At 39.3% G+C, this 17,502-nt stretch overlaps 2 protein-coding genes across 9 annotated transcripts in view; both read right to left on the bottom strand.

The window, feature by feature from the left end:
- The window catches only part of ube2f (ubiquitin-conjugating enzyme E2F (putative)), a 38,882-nt gene extending 31,349 nt beyond the window's left edge, over window positions 1–7,533 (bottom strand). For all 5 annotated transcript variants that reach the window (XR_008572494.1, XM_054787808.1, XM_054787807.1 and 2 more), the window contains exons 1-3: window positions 7,336–7,533; window positions 3,359–3,530; window positions 3,215–3,244 (exon numbers count right to left, since the gene is read on the bottom strand). Coding sequence is in view for 4 of the 5 variants with exons in the window: in XM_054787808.1 (XP_054643783.1) it covers window positions 3,215–3,244; window positions 3,359–3,473 (145 nt within the window). In the remaining variant the exon portion in view is untranslated. The remainder of the gene's footprint in view (window positions 1–3,214; window positions 3,245–3,358; window positions 3,531–7,335) is intronic.
- A 2,443-nt stretch (window positions 7,534–9,976) lies between these two features.
- Window positions 9,977–17,431, bottom strand: LOC129187883 (creatine kinase, testis isozyme-like). Of its 4 annotated transcripts, XM_054787663.1 has the most exons (8): window positions 16,678–17,415; window positions 13,763–13,956; window positions 13,503–13,657; window positions 13,283–13,415; window positions 10,833–11,004; window positions 10,632–10,755; window positions 10,376–10,565; window positions 9,985–10,299 (listed from the first exon to the last, which is right to left on the bottom strand). In XM_054787663.1, exons 2-8 carry the CDS (start codon window positions 13,938–13,940, stop codon window positions 10,121–10,123), a joined length of 1,131 nt encoding a protein of 376 aa, XP_054643638.1. In that variant the 5' UTR covers window positions 13,941–13,956; window positions 16,678–17,415; the 3' UTR covers window positions 9,985–10,120. The 4 variants fall into 4 exon arrangements, with proteins under 4 accessions (XP_054643637.1, XP_054643635.1, XP_054643639.1 ...); XM_054787662.1 differs by having other exon boundaries at window positions 9,977–10,299; window positions 13,283–13,657; window positions 13,763–13,947; window positions 16,678–17,431; XM_054787660.1 differs by having other exon boundaries at window positions 9,977–10,299; window positions 13,283–13,657; window positions 16,678–17,430.
- Between the last annotated feature and the right edge of the window lie 71 nt (window positions 17,432–17,502).

Genomic DNA, 17,502 nt, shown 5'->3' with positions numbered 1-17,502 from the left:
AAATGGCAAAAACATGAACCTTCCTAGGAATGGCCAGCCAACCAAAATTACCCTGAGAGAGTAGCAACGACTCATCCAAGAGGTCACAAAAGATCCCACAACAACATCACTTGCATCAGTTAAGGTCAGTGTTCATGATGCCATTATAAGAAAGAGACTGGGCAAAAATGGCCGGCATGGCAGAGTTCCAAGACCAAAAACCCTGCTGAACAAAAAGAACATTAAGACTTGTCTCAATTTTGCCAGGAAACATCTTGATGATCCCCAAGACCTTTGGGAAAATATTGTGTAGTCTGACCAGACAAAAGTTAAACTTTTTGGAAGGTGTGCGTCCCATTACATCTAGCGTAAAGTAACATTTCAGAAAAATAATGTCATACCAACAGTAAAATACGGTGGTGGTAGTGTGATGGTCTGGGGCTGTTTTGCTGCTTTAGGACCTGGAAGACTTGCTGTGATAAATGAAACCATGAATACTGCTGCCTACCAAAAACTCCTGAAGGAGAATGTCCAGCCATCTGTTCGTGACCTCAAGCTGAAATGAACTTGGGCTCTGTAGCAGTACAATGATCCAAAACACACCAGCAAGTCCACCTCTGAATGGCTGAAGAAAAACAATATGAAGACTTTGGAAGACCCTAGTTAAATTCCTGACCTGAATCCTATTGAGATGCCGTGGCATAACCTTAAAAAGGCAGTTCATGCACAAAAACCTTCCAATGTGGCTGAACAATTCTGCAAAGATGAGTGGGCCAAAATTCCTCCACAGCTTTGTCAGAGACTCACTGTAAGTTATCGCAAACCCTAGAGGAGTTGTTGCTGCTATGGGAGGGCCAACCAGTTATTAGATTTAGGGTGCAAATCACTTTTTCCACACAGGGCCATGTAGGTTTGGATTTTTTTTCCTGCTTTAATAATAAGTTTAATTTAAAACCGCCTTTGTGTTCAGTTGTGTTGTCACCGACTAATACTTACATTTGTTTGATTGTATGAAACATTTAAGTGTGACAAACATGCAAAAAAGTACGAAATCAGAAAGGGGGCAAACACTTTTTCATACCAGTGTTTTTTGCTTTGGACAAACTTCAGCTTGACACTTCAGCCCAATAATATATTTTTAAGATGACCAACACACTTCTGGCCTTCACAATAAAAGCGCTGCACGTTACATTCTGTCTGACTGCACCGAACACAAGTCTCAGAAAAGTAGCTTCCAACAACATCAAATTAAAACCACAAAATTAATACAGACTCACCACTGGTACGAGCCTGGAGTTTGTTTTCAAGAGAGAAGATTATTATGACATTGTTGTTTGATGTGGGTGTGCAAGCATGAATTAACTTGACACCAAACTAAATAAAAACATGAGCTCAACATAGAAATAATAACGTCATCAAAGCTCACCTTTATGCATTCACACAACATCAGTATTTTGAAACTATGCTGAATGGGGAAAAAAATAAGTATTTGTGGCAGCATCAGACTAAGTTATACGTAACTATCACTTTGTCTCGAAGCACACAACTATGCTGCATTCAAGGACCGTTGGGGAACACTCAATGAAACATCATGAAACAAAACAACATAAAACATGCAAAAACTATGGGCTTTTAACAGTATACTGTATTTGTTCCCAATAAAATAATATGATATGCAAATTGATATGCATTTACATACTATTTGATGTAGTTATTTATAAAAACTTTTTTTAAAACATGTCTTTTTTTTTTTTTTTAACTGCTTCTGAAAGTTCTCCACAGCCTGGTTCGACCCCGCCCATCACCGGTACTCTGCGCTCAACAAGTGTGATGGTGTTAGGTTAAGTGTGATGGCAAGCTGGTGGTTTCTGGTCTATAGTAAATACTGAAGAAGTCATCAATAATTCTGCACAACTGCCATAACATTTCATTTTAAGATGTATGTGATGCTACCAAAAGGGGCCTTCCAGAAGGTAGGGACAGAAAAAGGGTGGTTAGTAGGGGTGAGATTAAAACGGGACAAGATTCCTTGTTTAGAGAAAGGATGTATCGTGAGAACAGGGCAGCCAGACTGTGAACTATGGCATTGCTACTGTGAATGATAATACGGTAATAAGGAAGTGGCAGTGTGCAAGGCATTATTGGAAGCGCACATTAAGTGCTTTAGGCACACTTTAAACCCTGCAATGTAACCTACCTTGGTGTTCCTAGCGTCAGCAAGTGACGTGTGGCCATTTCCTCTATCTAAATGAAACAGCTGCTTCCTACTTGTTAATGTCCAAGCAGAAGCTATAATAATACTACATTTGATCAACTTTAAAGATTTGGCATATCAACTCACATAGATGTTCGGACTTGTCTGCACCCTTAATCACCAAGCGGGTCTATAGACGCTCATTGCATTCGGCTAAGCGCCAACTTTCACGAGTTCCATTTCAGAACACACCTCATACATAGAAGAGATCCATGTAGACGATTTAGCGAAATAGTCAATATATTTAGACAGCACATTTAAGTGTTTCTTGCATTTATTCTGTAATTAAACACAAGCCATCAACAAAGGTAAAGTATCCACCGAGAAGGCGCGCGGAAGTGAGCATCACCTCCATACCGCCATGCAATGCACGTCTGTTCTCCGTCACCTCGCAGCACCTCGCCTTCCTGGTGATACACGCATTGGTTTCCAACGTGTGGCGCCGGGGCCATTGTGGAACATGACTCATTGCAGAAATAAACAAAAACCCAGCAAATGTGGAAGAATAGAGCAGAAATGCATAATATCAGTAGAAAAAGCGAGATTGTTGATACAAATAACTAATAAAAACACAAAGTTTGGTCTGGATGGACAGTGAAAATTACAGGAAATGTGAATATTTACTTTGCAAGTCGATTTCGGTGTGCGCCCCTACATTTTCTGCTTGCGCTTCTAAAAAGTTAAGTTAGGGCCACTGTGCTCCAAGTAAAAAACATTAGTCTGAAGCTCTGCAGTATATTAGATTAGTATACACTACAATACTGTACATACTGATGACGTGATGAACGCGGTAAAGAATGCGCAGAGGGAAGGAGGTAGGATGCAAGTCACTCCGCATGAATACTACAATCAGTTCACTTTGCCCTAAAATTGTGGCTGGTTTCCACAAAATGTATGAACTTAAGGGTGTTCAGTACTTGAGCTTCCATTATGCTAGTTTTGCTGACACAAAATGTGTGTAGATATCTTCAGTTTACTTACTAGGAAGATTGGCTTCAAGTTCTGCAACTTCTGTAAAGAGAGCACAATGAACGGGAATACAGTGGAAATAAGTTAATACAGCATTTCACCAGTTTAATCATTATATAACACTGATGATTATTATTATAATTAAACAAAAGGTACCTTTGGTAAGGAGACGGTCCCTTATTGAGACCCTGTGAGTTGAGTCAGAGCCTCCTGAGGTACGGCTTGTCTGTGCTCCATCATTCCTTTTCAGCTTACTAGCCAATGTAAGCATGGCTACTCTGCAGCGCTCTGCTTTCGTCTGCCTTGCGCTGCACTGCTACTCAAATGCCTGATAATGACACACACAACATCATCAGTTTGGATGCTTTGAATCAGGGATTTCAACTCATTTTGATCCCCAGCCACATATAGCTGCCCTTCGATGGCTGGTTGTAAATCTGCAACTTTATATCGCAACATAATTGCCACTGCATTGGAAATGATTAGGCAGACTGAAAATTAGTGTATATGAAAATGAAAATAATTAAGTTTAGTTGCAAAGGTTATGTACAGTATATAGTGGGATATTAACAATTCATGGTTTGAAATGCATGCATTCCAATACACAGGTGGATGAAAGCACACTTAGAATGTAGTTGCTTCACCGGGTAGGGTGGCTAGTATCATGCTGACGAGGTACAATAAAAAAAAAATGTACAAAACAAAGTAACCTGGAACTTACAGTTGCATTTGGAACTATTAAATCCCCATTGAAATTGACACTTATTTTGAAAATTTACAAATTTTCAGTAGATGGTTGAGTTAAACAAAAAACAATAGTGGTTGTTAGGAATATTAGATGCAGTGAGGGCTTAATTTTGAGTGCAACTGTATGGTTCTGATCTACTTGCATTGATGATAAGTTTGCATGCATATTTAATCACATAACATCAATCACAAGCAAAAGGAAGGGAGACAACAATAGACCTAATTCAGAAGTGGACTGTGTTGCATTGCATTTGGGGCATCTTCACTGTGCTGCCTAATAAACATATCTTAATTATCAAGTCCATCCATCCATTTTCTATACCGCTTCTCCTCATTAGGGTCGCGGGGGTATGCTGGAGCCTATCTCAGCTGACTTCGGGCGAGAGGCGGGGTACACCCTGGACTGGTCGCCAGCCAATCGCAGGGCACATATAGACAAACAACCATTCACACTCACATTCATACCTATGGACAATTTAGAGAAACCGGAGTACCCGGAGAAAACCCACACACGCACGGGGAGAACATGCAAACTCCACACAGAAATGCCCCAGGGGAGAATCGAATCGAACCCAGCTCTTCCCGATCTCCAGACTGTGACTGTGTGGCCAACGTGCTAACCACTAGACCACCGTGCGACCCCCTTAATTATCAAGTGATGTCATAAAATATTGAAAAATAAAAAAAAAATATTCCGCTGTTCATCATGTATTTATTTCCTTCATATACTAATGTGTATATTCCTTTCCCCCTTTTAAAATCCATAGCCATGTACCCACTGTGGCCAAAGGGTGTGATCATATGGAAGGCGCAGTGTCAAAGTGTATCAGGTGTCAGTGACATCATAACATAACCCACCTGCCTCGTCTGTCAATCACTGCACCTATAGACAGTATACTGTTATTCAGGAGTACATGGAACAAGGTTCCTACAGGTTCTCAAGACAGGCTAACTGTCGCTAATGTTCAGACTTCAAATCTATTGAGCGTCAATGTCTAGCAGGAAAAACAAACACATTTAGACATACACACATTTTTGTTTCTTCCATTTCTTTAACACTGCAAAAGCATCTTCCTTTTTACACAAAATTTGAATGACAAAATGTAAGCAAATGAAATTGTAAGTGTCAACATGTAAAAGACATGGTGTGAATGTGTTATCACTTAGGGGTGTCACAAGATCAAGGGAGATTAAAATGTGACAATATTTCTTGTTTAAAATGAAAATTTACCTGCAGTGTGAAAATGAATGTTCAAACATGTAGTAATTCTACATTTGATCAAACTTACTTAAGATTTGTCAGATTAAAACATGATCGCTGTATGACTTGATGAAACGTGTGATACTATAGTAGAATCTACTTTAGAAATTCACTATTTCCTGGTTCCGCACTCCAAGCATCATGAGAACTGTAGTTCTTTTAACATAAATAAAACTACCATAATTTCTGGTGTATAAGATGCACGGGTGTGGAAGCCAAAAACACTACATTTAGAGAAGAAAAACAGATTTGTACATACATAAGCCACACCATACTATAAGACGCACATGTCCATGTCATAAAAAGACATATTGTGGCGCGCACAAGTCAGTGAGGATCAGGCAGCTCTTTGACAGGAGCCAAGCATGAGTTATGAGAAAACTCACAACGAGCTTATCAACCCATCGGAAATCGCAGGGGGGCATTACTCAATATAACAGTCTGAGTCATGGTATCAGCTTAGGTAGAAGGCTAAAATCATCACAGCAACTTAACACTCAAAAGGTAGCTAATAAATATACAATACAAGTACCAATATGAGTTTAAAATTAAAAAAAACAATTAATTTAACTTATTCCTACAATGCATTATTCCAGCAAAGCACTTCATTGGCCAATGGCTGTCATGGCTGCCTGCCACCCTTTTGAGTGTTAAGTTGCTGTGTGATGATTTTAGCCTTCTATCTTAGACGACACCATGAGTCAGACTGTTATATTGAGTAATGGCCTCCTGCGATTTTCGATGGGTTGACACGCTCATTGTGAGTTCCCTTATAGCTCGTGAATGGCTCCTGCCAAAGAAAGAGCTACCGTTTCCTCACTGACTCGTGAGCGGGACAGTATTTAAACGATTAGTAACAGTTCTGAAGTATCGGAGATGTCACAAGATTAGAAAATGGTCATGAATTAGCCTTCTGTATAAGCCACAGGGTTCAAAGTTTAAGAAAAAAGTAGCAGCTTATACACCAGAAATTATAGCAATCTACTTTCGTCTCTCTCATCAGTTTGGGTTTCAAAGTTTGCAGCTTCACAAAAGTAGATTAATAAATCATGCTGTTTTGTGGCCTTTTATTAGCCAATACATATGCATGTTTAAGCAAATGTTACATACTTTTGCCTATATTAAGTATTTTAAAACGTAAAAATGGCTAAATGAACTAAAATACAAATGGAAGGCATCCAGAATACACATTCAAACATGCTGATGAAATGTAGTACTCTACACTGGTCATTAGGTGTCAGTAATGTTACTCTAGTGCACAGTGAGAAACACAAGCAGCAGATTTGATCGCGGGAACAGGCTTTTCATGCTCTAAGTACAAAAATATTCAATTTATAAATCAGGAATCATACTTTGTAGAAACTCATTTATCACAGTCGGGTCTGGAATCAATTGACCGCAATAAACAGTGGATTACTGTACTGCAATCTACCGTCAACATAGATGATTAGCAGTATCAGCGACAACTACCGTCAATATTTTACATTTTATAATTTTGTTACTGGATTTTTTGTTTCCATTTGTAGAAAGATATTCTACAGTAAAAAGCATCATACTTTTGTCACACACGAAAAGTTATAAAACATTTCAAAATGTACCGGTATTGTTTTGCGACTGTTAAATAAATGTCTGTTTGTCCAATCATATATTTTATCAGTGTAGTTTTCTTAAGCGTCTCATCTCGTTCTTGTGAACCCAATATGGTGTATCGTCTCGTCTCGTGAGCTGAGTGGATCGTGACACCCCTAATTATCATTAATACACAGAGAACGGGTAGGATTAAATAAAATGCGCTTAATCCTACTCCTTTTCAGACATGTTGAATTGTGCAACTATAAACAAGTGGTGTTCCTTAATGTAACTTGTTAAACATGCCTGACACAAATACAACCATACCATACTGTAACCATAAATAATGTAACTAAAAGCTATGGCTTTAGGACAGCTAGCTAAAAATAAAATCCCTACGGATTTTCGTGTACAAAATTATCATTGGTCCTAATACGACAGCAGCAAGTGTCAGTTAAAATTACACAAACTTTAATTTGGTAAAACTGTGGTTAAAGTTGTTTTAAAACTATCTTGCTCGGCGAGTTAGCTTGTGTGTTATCAGGCTTTCCTTTACCTGTAATCTCCGAGCTAGCGCTCCGTGTTACACCATAATCAGCTGCCCTCCGGTCGCTGAAACTTCAGGCGGAGAGTGAGGCACTTGAGAGCGTAAATGGTGTTAAAAGGTGATTTTTGAGGTTTTGGGGTGGAAATGCACTGAGTGACGCCTCAGTTGTCAGAACTCCACTCCGGTATCACGGGGAACGGAAGTTAAATGGCGTCCTACCGTAATGTGTGTCCGTGCAGAAAGAGCAGCGGATAACAAAAGCTCCGCAAAGCCATCGTTGAAATTAAAAGCGGACTTGACTCACTCGTTCTCATTATTTTTGGTCCGTTTAAGCAAAAGAAATAGAGACGTTTTATGCCACTGGATCTTCAAAAATATGAAGTTTTATTATTTCCTGTTACTCTTATTGAACTGTATATATATATATATATATCGCCATCTTTTTGTAAACGGAAAATGTCATTGAACAAGAACTTTCATTGTCACAATGATATCGAAACCCACGTAGAGAATACGTATTAGAGAATACGCAACTCAAACTATGTTGAAATGCAAAAGTTCAACACACAGAAAAAAGAAATGCTGGTTCTAGCGTGAGGAGTGACTGACACTTCCGGCTAACTCAGCTTGCAAAGTGGTTGAAACCTGAAGGAATGTGCTGTATTAATCACAAATGTGCATGCTAACATATAATTCACAAATGAATAGATTTTTTTTAAAAGTACAAATTAAAAAAAGTGAATAGTCTTGAGAATGGAGGGGACCGTTTCACACAATGCAAGCCCTGCAAAATTGGTGATGTGCGGATCCATACTGAAATATCGATATTTACGATACCAGCGCTTCATGATACTTTTGATACTTCAGTCATTTGAGGTAATGTTTGTCTGTTGAAACGGAGCCATGTGTGACTTGTAAGTTTTTATTCTTGTGGTAGGTCTCAATAATTACTTATTTTTATGGCTTAATGATTGTACTTATTTTTTTATTGTTTAAAATACAATTTTCACATATTTTTTTCTGTTGTATATTAGTTTGGCTAGTATAAATCATAAATTCTAATTAAATAAATACATCACTTAATTTAACAATTCATTAATAATAATGTATTAAATATATTATAAATTAAATGTCTTGTATTCTTACAATTACAATTTTATTCCAACACATTTACATCCAAACCTTGACATGGCTCAAAATTAAGTAGAGTGGTCTGAATTGTTTATTGATAACGATTTTGAAATCAACTCCCACATATTTAGAGAGACTGTATGCAGCTGGCTCAAAATGACTTTGTTTTGCAACCAAAAAATATACCACCACCACCAATGGCTCGCATATGTTACCAATGGTGCTTTAAAAGAACAATATTTTGTACAATTACAAATTAAACTTAATAAAAAATGGTGTAATTTGGTCTTCTGCCCGAATAAGATGTCTGGTCACTCAGGACTGTCTGGCACTCATTTAAATTCCTGTAGCACGTGTACACATACACAAAAGCAGTCTCAGCGAAGTGATCTACAATTTACATTCATGATGTTGTTACAATAGGCTATACATTCAACGATAGCTAAACTTGGACAAATCGCTGTTATATAACTTTTCTGAAGATATAAACTAGAAAACGACTTGGCTCTTGCCGAGAAATATTTATTTAGGTCACCTTCAAACTACTTCAGTTATATCCTTAAAGAGCAAACTGCTAAAATCTAAGATGAGCGTTGACTGTGCTCTTTCTGTGTAAATAAAAATGCGTTTGGTTTGGGACAGCATCTTTTGGACCGACCTTAATTATCCAAATTTGAATCCCCTTTTTTCTCAAACTTTGAACCCTGCAGCCATTTTTTAAACTCGACATGCAGAACAATTAAATATTGTGCTGCTCAATATTCAGTGAGGAAGAGATAGCTCTCTTTGGCAGGAGCCAATCGTGAGCTACAAGGGAACTCACAATAAGGTTGTTCACCCATCGGAAATCGCAGATGGTCATTACGCAACATAGCAGTCATAAAAACTTGCTAAAATCAGCAACTTAACACGCAACAGGTTTGTAACAAGTATACAAGACACATACAATACTGGTGCAGAATAATGTGTGGTTAATATATGTGCAAATCTTAGTGCGTGCCGCTTATACACTGGACATCATGGTATGCTAATATACAGTGGTGTAAAACATTAGGGTGGCATGCTGGAGCCTATCCTAGCTGAGAGGCGGTGTACACCCTGGACTGGTCGTCAGCCAATCGCAGGTCACATAAAACATTCACACCTATTGACAAAAGAGTCACCAATTAACCTAGCATTCACGGTTTTGGAATGTGGGAGGAAACCGGACGACCCCGAGAAAACATGCAAACTCCACACAGATGTCCAACGGAGCTTCGAACCCAGACCTTCCCAATCTGACTGTGGCCATCATGCTAACCACTCGGCCACCGTGCAACAAATTAACATTACTGAGACCTTGTGACTTGTGTAGAATGCTGCATTTCATTAAATATGCTTAAATATTCACATTTTTGCCTCATGCCGTATTCAACCACAAAAGAGCATAGAAATTCAATATAAATCTGCTTTTTAATTGCAAAGTGTTTGTCATGAATATAACCTAACAACTCTCACTGTGGTGCTTGGTATGCAGTGTATTTATCAGCAATTAGGTGAAAAATAAAAAGTTAAAACTTCAATCCAGCCACATTTTATTTCAACTTTATAGAAGAGCTAGGACAGTACAGGGGTAGTAAGAGCTTTCCATAATTGAAATGTGGTGAGAGATTTCTAAGTGGTTCTACTTCTGATTGGGCATCAGCTCATCAATGGGCTCTTCCTTCTCCAAATTCTTTTCCATTTCCACCAGCAGCTTGACACCATCAACCACCATCTGCACCAGCTCCACCTCAGAGAAGCCCAGTCTATCAGCATTGGAAATGTCAAACACTCCATCCACAGCATCAGTGTCCACCCCACCTGGTGGACAAACCCGGTAATTACTAACAAGCAGGCCAGCAACATCAATTGGAGTACCGATGAAAGTCACCAGTACCTGTTCCACGTTTCTGGAGACGCAGCCTCTTGAGAATCTCCTCAAAATCAGGATGCTTGCTCAGGTTTGGCAGCTTGACGTGCACGCCTGCACGCAGGCCGGTGCCCAGGTTGGAGGGGCAGGTCAGAATGTAGCCCAGGTGCTCGTTCCACATGAAGACATGGCCTTTCTCCTTGAACCTGGCTTCCAGCTAAACAGGATCGCATAATTCCAAGTTTCCGCAATATTTTCTTTCAACAAAAAGCGGTCTACAAACCTCCGCGAGTCCAGTGCAGAAGCGGGTAAACACTTCCTTCAAGTTGCCTCCCTGCTGCATGGAGATCACACGCAGATGATCCTCCTCGTTCACCCACACCAGGAAGGTCTTGCTCTCATTGTGCCTTTCAAACGGATACATGCAGCGAATGGGATTTTCATTTCGGAATGAATTGACGAAATTCAAAAGGCTGCGTCTCACCAGATGCCCCTGCCATCGGGCCAGTCACGGGCCATCTTGGAGGCCAGCAGCAGAGGAGACACCGGCTTGTCAAACAGGAAGTGGTCGTCAATCAGCTGCTGCTGCTCTGCCTCAGACATAGTCTTCAGGGGGTAGTATTTCCCAGTCATGTCTCCAGTTAGGGACTCCAGAGCTACAGCAAGAGAAACAACTTTAAAGGGTGGCAGTGACTCCTCGGGTACAAACCTCCCTTCCTATAAGTCACTTGTTCTGTATCGAAAGTATCCTTAAAATTACTTTGTGGTCTGGTGCCATATAGTAGTATTATATTAACCATATACTATACTAAAATAGCAGGGAAACACTATGATCAAAATAATTTCACTATACTATGAACAGCATAGTTTTGACAATGCTGTATCACTTATAGCTTGGGTGTCGCTTACATATTATCCCATACCGGTGCCAAATCCGTGCTTTTGAAATGGTGCCGGTGCTTAAACCGTGTCCAAAAATAAAGAATGGCTTTTGGGGGGGAAATTATGTGACATGCAAGTTCAACAAAATTGTAATTTTGAAAAACATTTAAAGAACTAAATAAAATGCATTCTAATAAATTTGAACAGAATTGTAATTTAAAAAATGCATATACATACATTTTTTAATAAAATTATCATTAATTCACCCATGTGAAATAAAAATAACAAATTGAACTGAAAATCAAAACATGGGGAGTTTTTTTTTTTTTAAACAAAGTTGCGTGCACAAGCACTTGCTGCAGTCTACATCTTTTGTGGTAAAGTACAACCAAATTATCGAGTGGGTCGGCCTGTGTGCAGTCCCGGACAGCAAATCCTCTGCTGGCCTAACCATTACCAGAAGCACTGAAAGCATTTGTTGCATTAAATGACATCAATTTAGTCAATTATCATTTCGTAGTGTGTTTCTTGGCTGCAGTGCTTCCTGTAGTTTGTCAGATTTCAGCTTCTCTGTTGCCATATCAATGTAAACCGCCCAGGGCCGTCAGAATCAAGAGTGTGGCACCATTAACAATCGGGCTGGGTTTCTTTTTTTTCAGTCTTCTGATTCGCCTCTCCGGGCCAACTTGCAGGCCCCCAGTTCGGAATCCAAACAAAACTGTTAAACAAGCTAATGCCATTTCTGGTGAGTAGATGTATTTTACTTAAATGTACTGGAATGAGATATCGGTAATCCCCTCTCCAAACCAGAAGTGTCCAAAGTGTGGCCATTGGCGGCCTGCGGCTGTTTTATTGGCTCATGGCACACTAATATAATTTAGCAAATATGGAAGAATCACTAATTTTACAAGAATGCAGTCAACATAGACATGTTCAGAAAAAAGTTGTAATCTAATGAAAAAAAGACCTAATTTTATGAGAATGAGGCATTGAGGAAAAATGTCAATTGTAAGTTGAAATATTAAAAGAGCCATTATTTTTTAAAGTCGGGATTTTATGACATACAAACGTCAAAATTAAAGCGAGAAATTTACAAAAGATTGGAAATTAAAAAAACTGTAGAAATAATAAAACATCCATTTTTCAAGAGAATATATTAATTGTGTTATAACGAGAAAAAGTCAATTTAATGAGAAACTCATGAGAATAAACCCGCAATATGAGTAAAAATGTCACTTTAGAAGCATACCCTCACTCCATCACCAACTCGCTGTTTCGTGGATTTTTTTAGGCCAATTTTAGTGCTTTTACAGCATATAAACGCTTACAGGCAGAGCCTAGCCCTTTAAGAAGAATTGCATTGTTGGAAGTTTGAGTGTTGTAGTTCTGTGCTTTAGCACCAGGCGGCGTCTATATTCTCTGCACAGCCCATTGCCTTCTTTGTACTGATTGGCTGGAGACAGTTGTCAATCAATCTCGATGCCCTCTTGTTGTGGTCATGGCTAGTTAATTAGTTTTTTGTGTCCAAATTGTAGGTTTATCATTAAAATTTTAACAAAATTTCAACTTTTGAGTCTTTAAACAAGAAAGAAATGTGAGGCAATGTTAACGCCTGTCTGAGAAGTGTATAAAGTGTCTGGTGAGGGGTTTTACAGCATATATAATTGGAAAAAAAAGTAACAAAAGTTGGCTACTTTGCAGATTTCACTTATTGCGGGCTATTTTGGGAACATGTAGCCCGCGATAAACGAGGCAACATTGTATTGAAGAAAAACATTTTTAGTCATAATGGCCGCTGGAATAAGTTTGGACACCCCAGCTCTGAAAACCTGTATGGTGAAAAATTCCGGCCAGCCCACTAATGGCTCAGGTACCAAATGTACCGCCCGCAAACTGGAATTTCGGTAACCATTTTTCCACAAACGCCAGTGTGGTGTGCGTGTTCTTAGTGGATGGCAGCTTGACTGAGCTTAGACTGGTGACGCAGAACGACTGGATGGTGACTTCAGTCAACAGCCCTGAAAAGTCATCTCAGTCATTATGTGCTCTTACCTTCAATAGAGATCTTCTCTAAAGCGCGTCTCTCTCCTCTGCTGCAGTGTGGCGGCAGGCAGAAGCCGCGCAGGCTGCGGCCTGTTCGGACACGGGAACTCAAAACATAGTTGGGGTCCAAGTCGTCACCCCCCTTTAAGAACATGCAGAACATGCAGAACATGCATTGTTGTCTCCGTGATTCACATGTAAGTATTAGCTGCAACAGAATTTGCTGTACCATGAGGTTGTCTGGGTTGAGGTCAGTCTTGTGCGTGTCTGTGGGTTTGTATCCTCCGTGTCTGTCCTCAATCACAAGGTCAAACAGCTCTTTGTAGACCTCATAGGACTCCTCGTCTCCAGCCACGCAGCCCACTGTCATAATGTAAGGGTGACCTGCACGTGGAAATCGAGAAAGCAACACGCCAGCGGATGGAATAAAATTCACTGAATACAAGTCAAAGTGCTGTGTGAGGGCTTAATAGGAGAAGGTTACTGCACCAGGATTATCCACCCCGGTTTGAATGACACCATCAACGGTAAAGCCGCTGCGGGTGGACCTCGCCTTCAACGTGGTGTACAAGTCCAGAGTCAAGAACTTGGCCATGTGGTTCTTATGCTGACTCAGATCCGGGAACTCATCCTCGGCTGTCAGACCCCTCAACTTACGATTGGCCATGTCTTTGCTAAAGGAGCTAAACACATTCAGTTCACATTCACATACAGCAGACCCTGACACCATCCAGAAATGCCCATGTGTTTGGCTAACCTTAATACTTGCGAGTCACATGAAAACATCACTGACGTGATCGTGTTTATCACGTTATTTTCTAAACACCGCACTTTAATCGAGGCAGGGTCCATCAATGAATGGGAGGCACTAATTGCAGGGAAACACTTTCCCAAAGTTGTCAAAATGCGTCGGGCTAGCAACACTGACATAATCAACCCCAACTTTTTCCACGGATGGCCGCAAACAGGAAAAAATGACCAATAAAAATGCGCTGCAGGGGCCTCAAATGACCCTTGGGCCAGACTTTGGACACACCTGATTTAAGGGTAGTTTTTCTTATGGAGCAGCTTTTACAGTCCTCTACAGGGAAGAAAATGTCAGTACTGGTTAGTATGAGAGGTGACTCAATGCAGGCAGTCTAACAGTAACAGCAATGCAACCTTTCAACCAGGATTGAAGGGAAGCATGCATTTATCGCTTTCATTGACAGAGAAGTTCCAAGTTTCTTGCTTGGCACACACACCATATTGTACAAAATGTTACTTCAAGGCTAAATGTAGCGTTTTATACGTGTGGGTCGATCAATCCAAATAGACAGCGTTGCATTAATATTAGTGTGATTGCTATTTCTCAGTTATCTATGTTTAGTTTCACACTTTTGTGGCGCTCATATTCTTACAGTGTTGACATTGTTGTATTTATATATTGTTATTAAGTTTACAAACTTGGAAGTTCTTTTTAGTTATTTTGGACTAACAATAGTCTATTATCGTGGTCAATTGTTTTTGTAGTAAAAACCTGTTTCCTTCTAAATACGGTTTTTACCATTATTAGAGCCCTGAAGGCTTTAAAGTAACACCACAAATGCCATCTTTACACCTTGCCCAACTCTCATGGGATCCACGCAGGGCCACAAGACACGGCCACCACTTATACGTTAATCATACCAAGTTACCGAGCTAACTAGTTAGCCTTTCCAAATTATTCTAAACCTAAGGGCTTGAAAAAAATGTACCACTTGCACTCAAAGGGAAGAACACCAGTGTAGAATACTACACATCACTTTCAACATCTTTCAACATTTGGCTAATAGGCCAAAGTCAACCATAAACAGCTATCATTTATTTTTGGAAAACCATGATTGAGGGAGCGATGTCGAACCATGGCGAGGGACAACTTTTCGCTATTGACTTTATTTTGACCAACCAATATGCAATAAAATTCAATAGTCATCCCTTGCAATATCGCGGTTAGATATTCACTCCCTCACTATATTGCATTTTTCTTGGTGATATGTAGTATGGTCACTAGGTGGCAGTAAAGACACCAAACATTGATAAGACATTATATTACAAGTACATCAACCCAGCGTGAAGTCAGGAAGTCAGCCATGGCATGTCTGACATGAGTGGAAAAAAAACAAGTTCTCCCATTCCGTGTGGAAGTGGTTACGTTTTTGGCTGCGGCTAACTTGTTAGCTCACTAGCTTTCCATCTAGCGGCCGTCTCGAGTCTCCGCAGCATAGGAGTTGAGCTATGTTGTAAACAATTAATGTGAAAAGTGTAAAGGTGACTATAGGCGTGCTATTTCATGTCTACAGGGCTCTGATATTAAAAATCATATTTAAAAAGTCATAAACATGTTTTCTACTATGAAATTATTAATTTATTAACATTGAATTCGACATTATTCATTAATCACAGTAGGGTCTGCAAACAATTAACCGCTACAAAACGAGGGACCACTGTACTTATTTAAATTAAAATTTTTATTTTGTTTAAAGTTGTGTACTTATAAACGATTAAATTGTTCACAAAAACAAGTTTGTGGCTAACATTTTGTTTCCATAAAATATTTGCCATATTTCCACTTTTTAAATTCAGATTATCATCAACAAATTAAAGAAATCAAATTCATTTTTTTTATTATTATTTTTGATTGTTACATTGCCCTAAAATATTTGTCCATATTTTTATTCAGATTGTCATAAACAACAAATTAAAGAAAAAAATCACAAATAACATTTTGTAATTATTATTTTGATTGTTATTGTTGCATGTACATGTTAATTTACAAATAACTTTTTTTGATACTGTTACACTGTTACATGTACACACTAACTTGTTCACAAATAGCTTTGTTGATAAACATTTTTTGTCTATAATTTGTACCCTTTTATTCTGATTATAATCATGAACTACAAGCTAAAGGCTAAATCTCACTTATTGAATTAATGTATCGGCAATACTGCACGTCTACCGGTGTAGGCTCGAACCAACACCGCCTCCTAGCGTTCCATCACTTCAAGGCTTAATCAGCCATACACGCCAACACATCAAGGCCAAAGTCGCATATAAAGCGTAACAAAAAATAAAAATTTCTTCACGTACAATCATTTGACATTTATACCCCACTGAAAACAACACTACTGCAACTATGTACGACTATCTTTTAAATATCAATCCCAATATCAATCCCAAAGAGCCTTAGTTATGCTAACACTTTGATGAGTATCGTCGTATTAACTACAAAATGCCATTTACCGTCAAATCAACCGAATGTATTTCACGCCAGCAACAGAAAAAACATTCAACAGAAAAAACATTCAAGAGTATATTTTTCTGTCCCATGTTTGATTGTGACACCTTAGAATTCGACCACATTAAAAAACTGATTTCCTTACCTGATTGAGCAACTATGAGAACTGAAAGTGAACGTGCAGAGTTTTGCGCACAGAAAGTCTGTTCCTTGACAAATGCTCGCCTTATATAATATTTGTCCACACGTGTCACCGTTAGATGTTCCTTATTTGGCTTATACGCGTTGGTTGGACAGGCGTGACTTAAAGCCTACGTGGACGACAATTAAAAGGACAATGTGTGTAAAATTGGTTGTTTTGCGCCACGTACGCGTCAAACGTTTGTTGGCGTTGATTTTTTTGCTAGCAGTGACGTTCTTGTGACGCAATTTGACGCACGTTAAACTTTGAACATCAAAGTTTCATTGGAAATCGCTTTATGAGTTAAAAACAACAAAAAAACAACTTTCAAATGAAAGCCCTCCAAACACAAACACAGCAAATGTAACGTAGAGATGGGCGGATTAAGCTAAACCTTACAGGATTCCCTTCAAATTGTGCCGAACAGATGTGGAGCTTTGGTGCTGAAACGTTAGCGACATCTGGTGGAAAACTGAAGCAACGTATGTCACTAAATGGAGTGAAACACTGGCAGCAACTCATGTTATTTTCAGGCAATAAGAGTAAAATTAGATACGGTACCCATCGATGTATTACTTACATAATGGCCTGTTATTGTGAGATATGCATCCATATTGATTGATGTCCACATATCACGCTTACACAGTGGCGGGGCCAGACATTTTTCAATGGGGCGGCCAAAATGAGACCGTTACTCACATAGAGGTGGTAATAAGTCGATACCTGAAATGTCTAGATGGCCAGTGGGGTGGCCAGAGAGCGACCAGGGGGCCACCACGTAGCTTCCAC

This window comes from Dunckerocampus dactyliophorus, chromosome 9 (genome assembly GCF_027744805.1).
Source record: "Dunckerocampus dactyliophorus isolate RoL2022-P2 chromosome 9, RoL_Ddac_1.1, whole genome shotgun sequence".
NCBI lineage: Eukaryota > Metazoa > Chordata > Actinopteri > Syngnathiformes > Syngnathidae > Dunckerocampus > Dunckerocampus dactyliophorus.
Note: the sequence above shows the minus strand (reverse complement) of the source record. Positions and strands in the feature narration are given on the sequence as shown.

What these genes read in the sequence shown, in the direction of transcription:
- LOC129187883 (XM_054787662.1), bottom strand. Translation starts at nt 13,940, where the DNA reads ATGGCCAATCGTAAGTTGAGGGGTCTGACAGCCGAGGATGAGTTCCCG. An exon ending in CCCGATGGCAGGGGCATCTG is followed by an intron (nt 10,756 to 10,832) that starts GTGAGACGCAGC and finishes TCCGTTTGAAAG; the next exon opens with GCACAATGAGAGCAAGACCT. An exon ending in TCTCCAGAAACGTGGAACAG is followed by an intron (nt 10,300 to 10,375) that starts GTACTGGTGACT and finishes TTTGTCCACCAG; the next exon opens with GTGGGGTGGACACTGATGCT.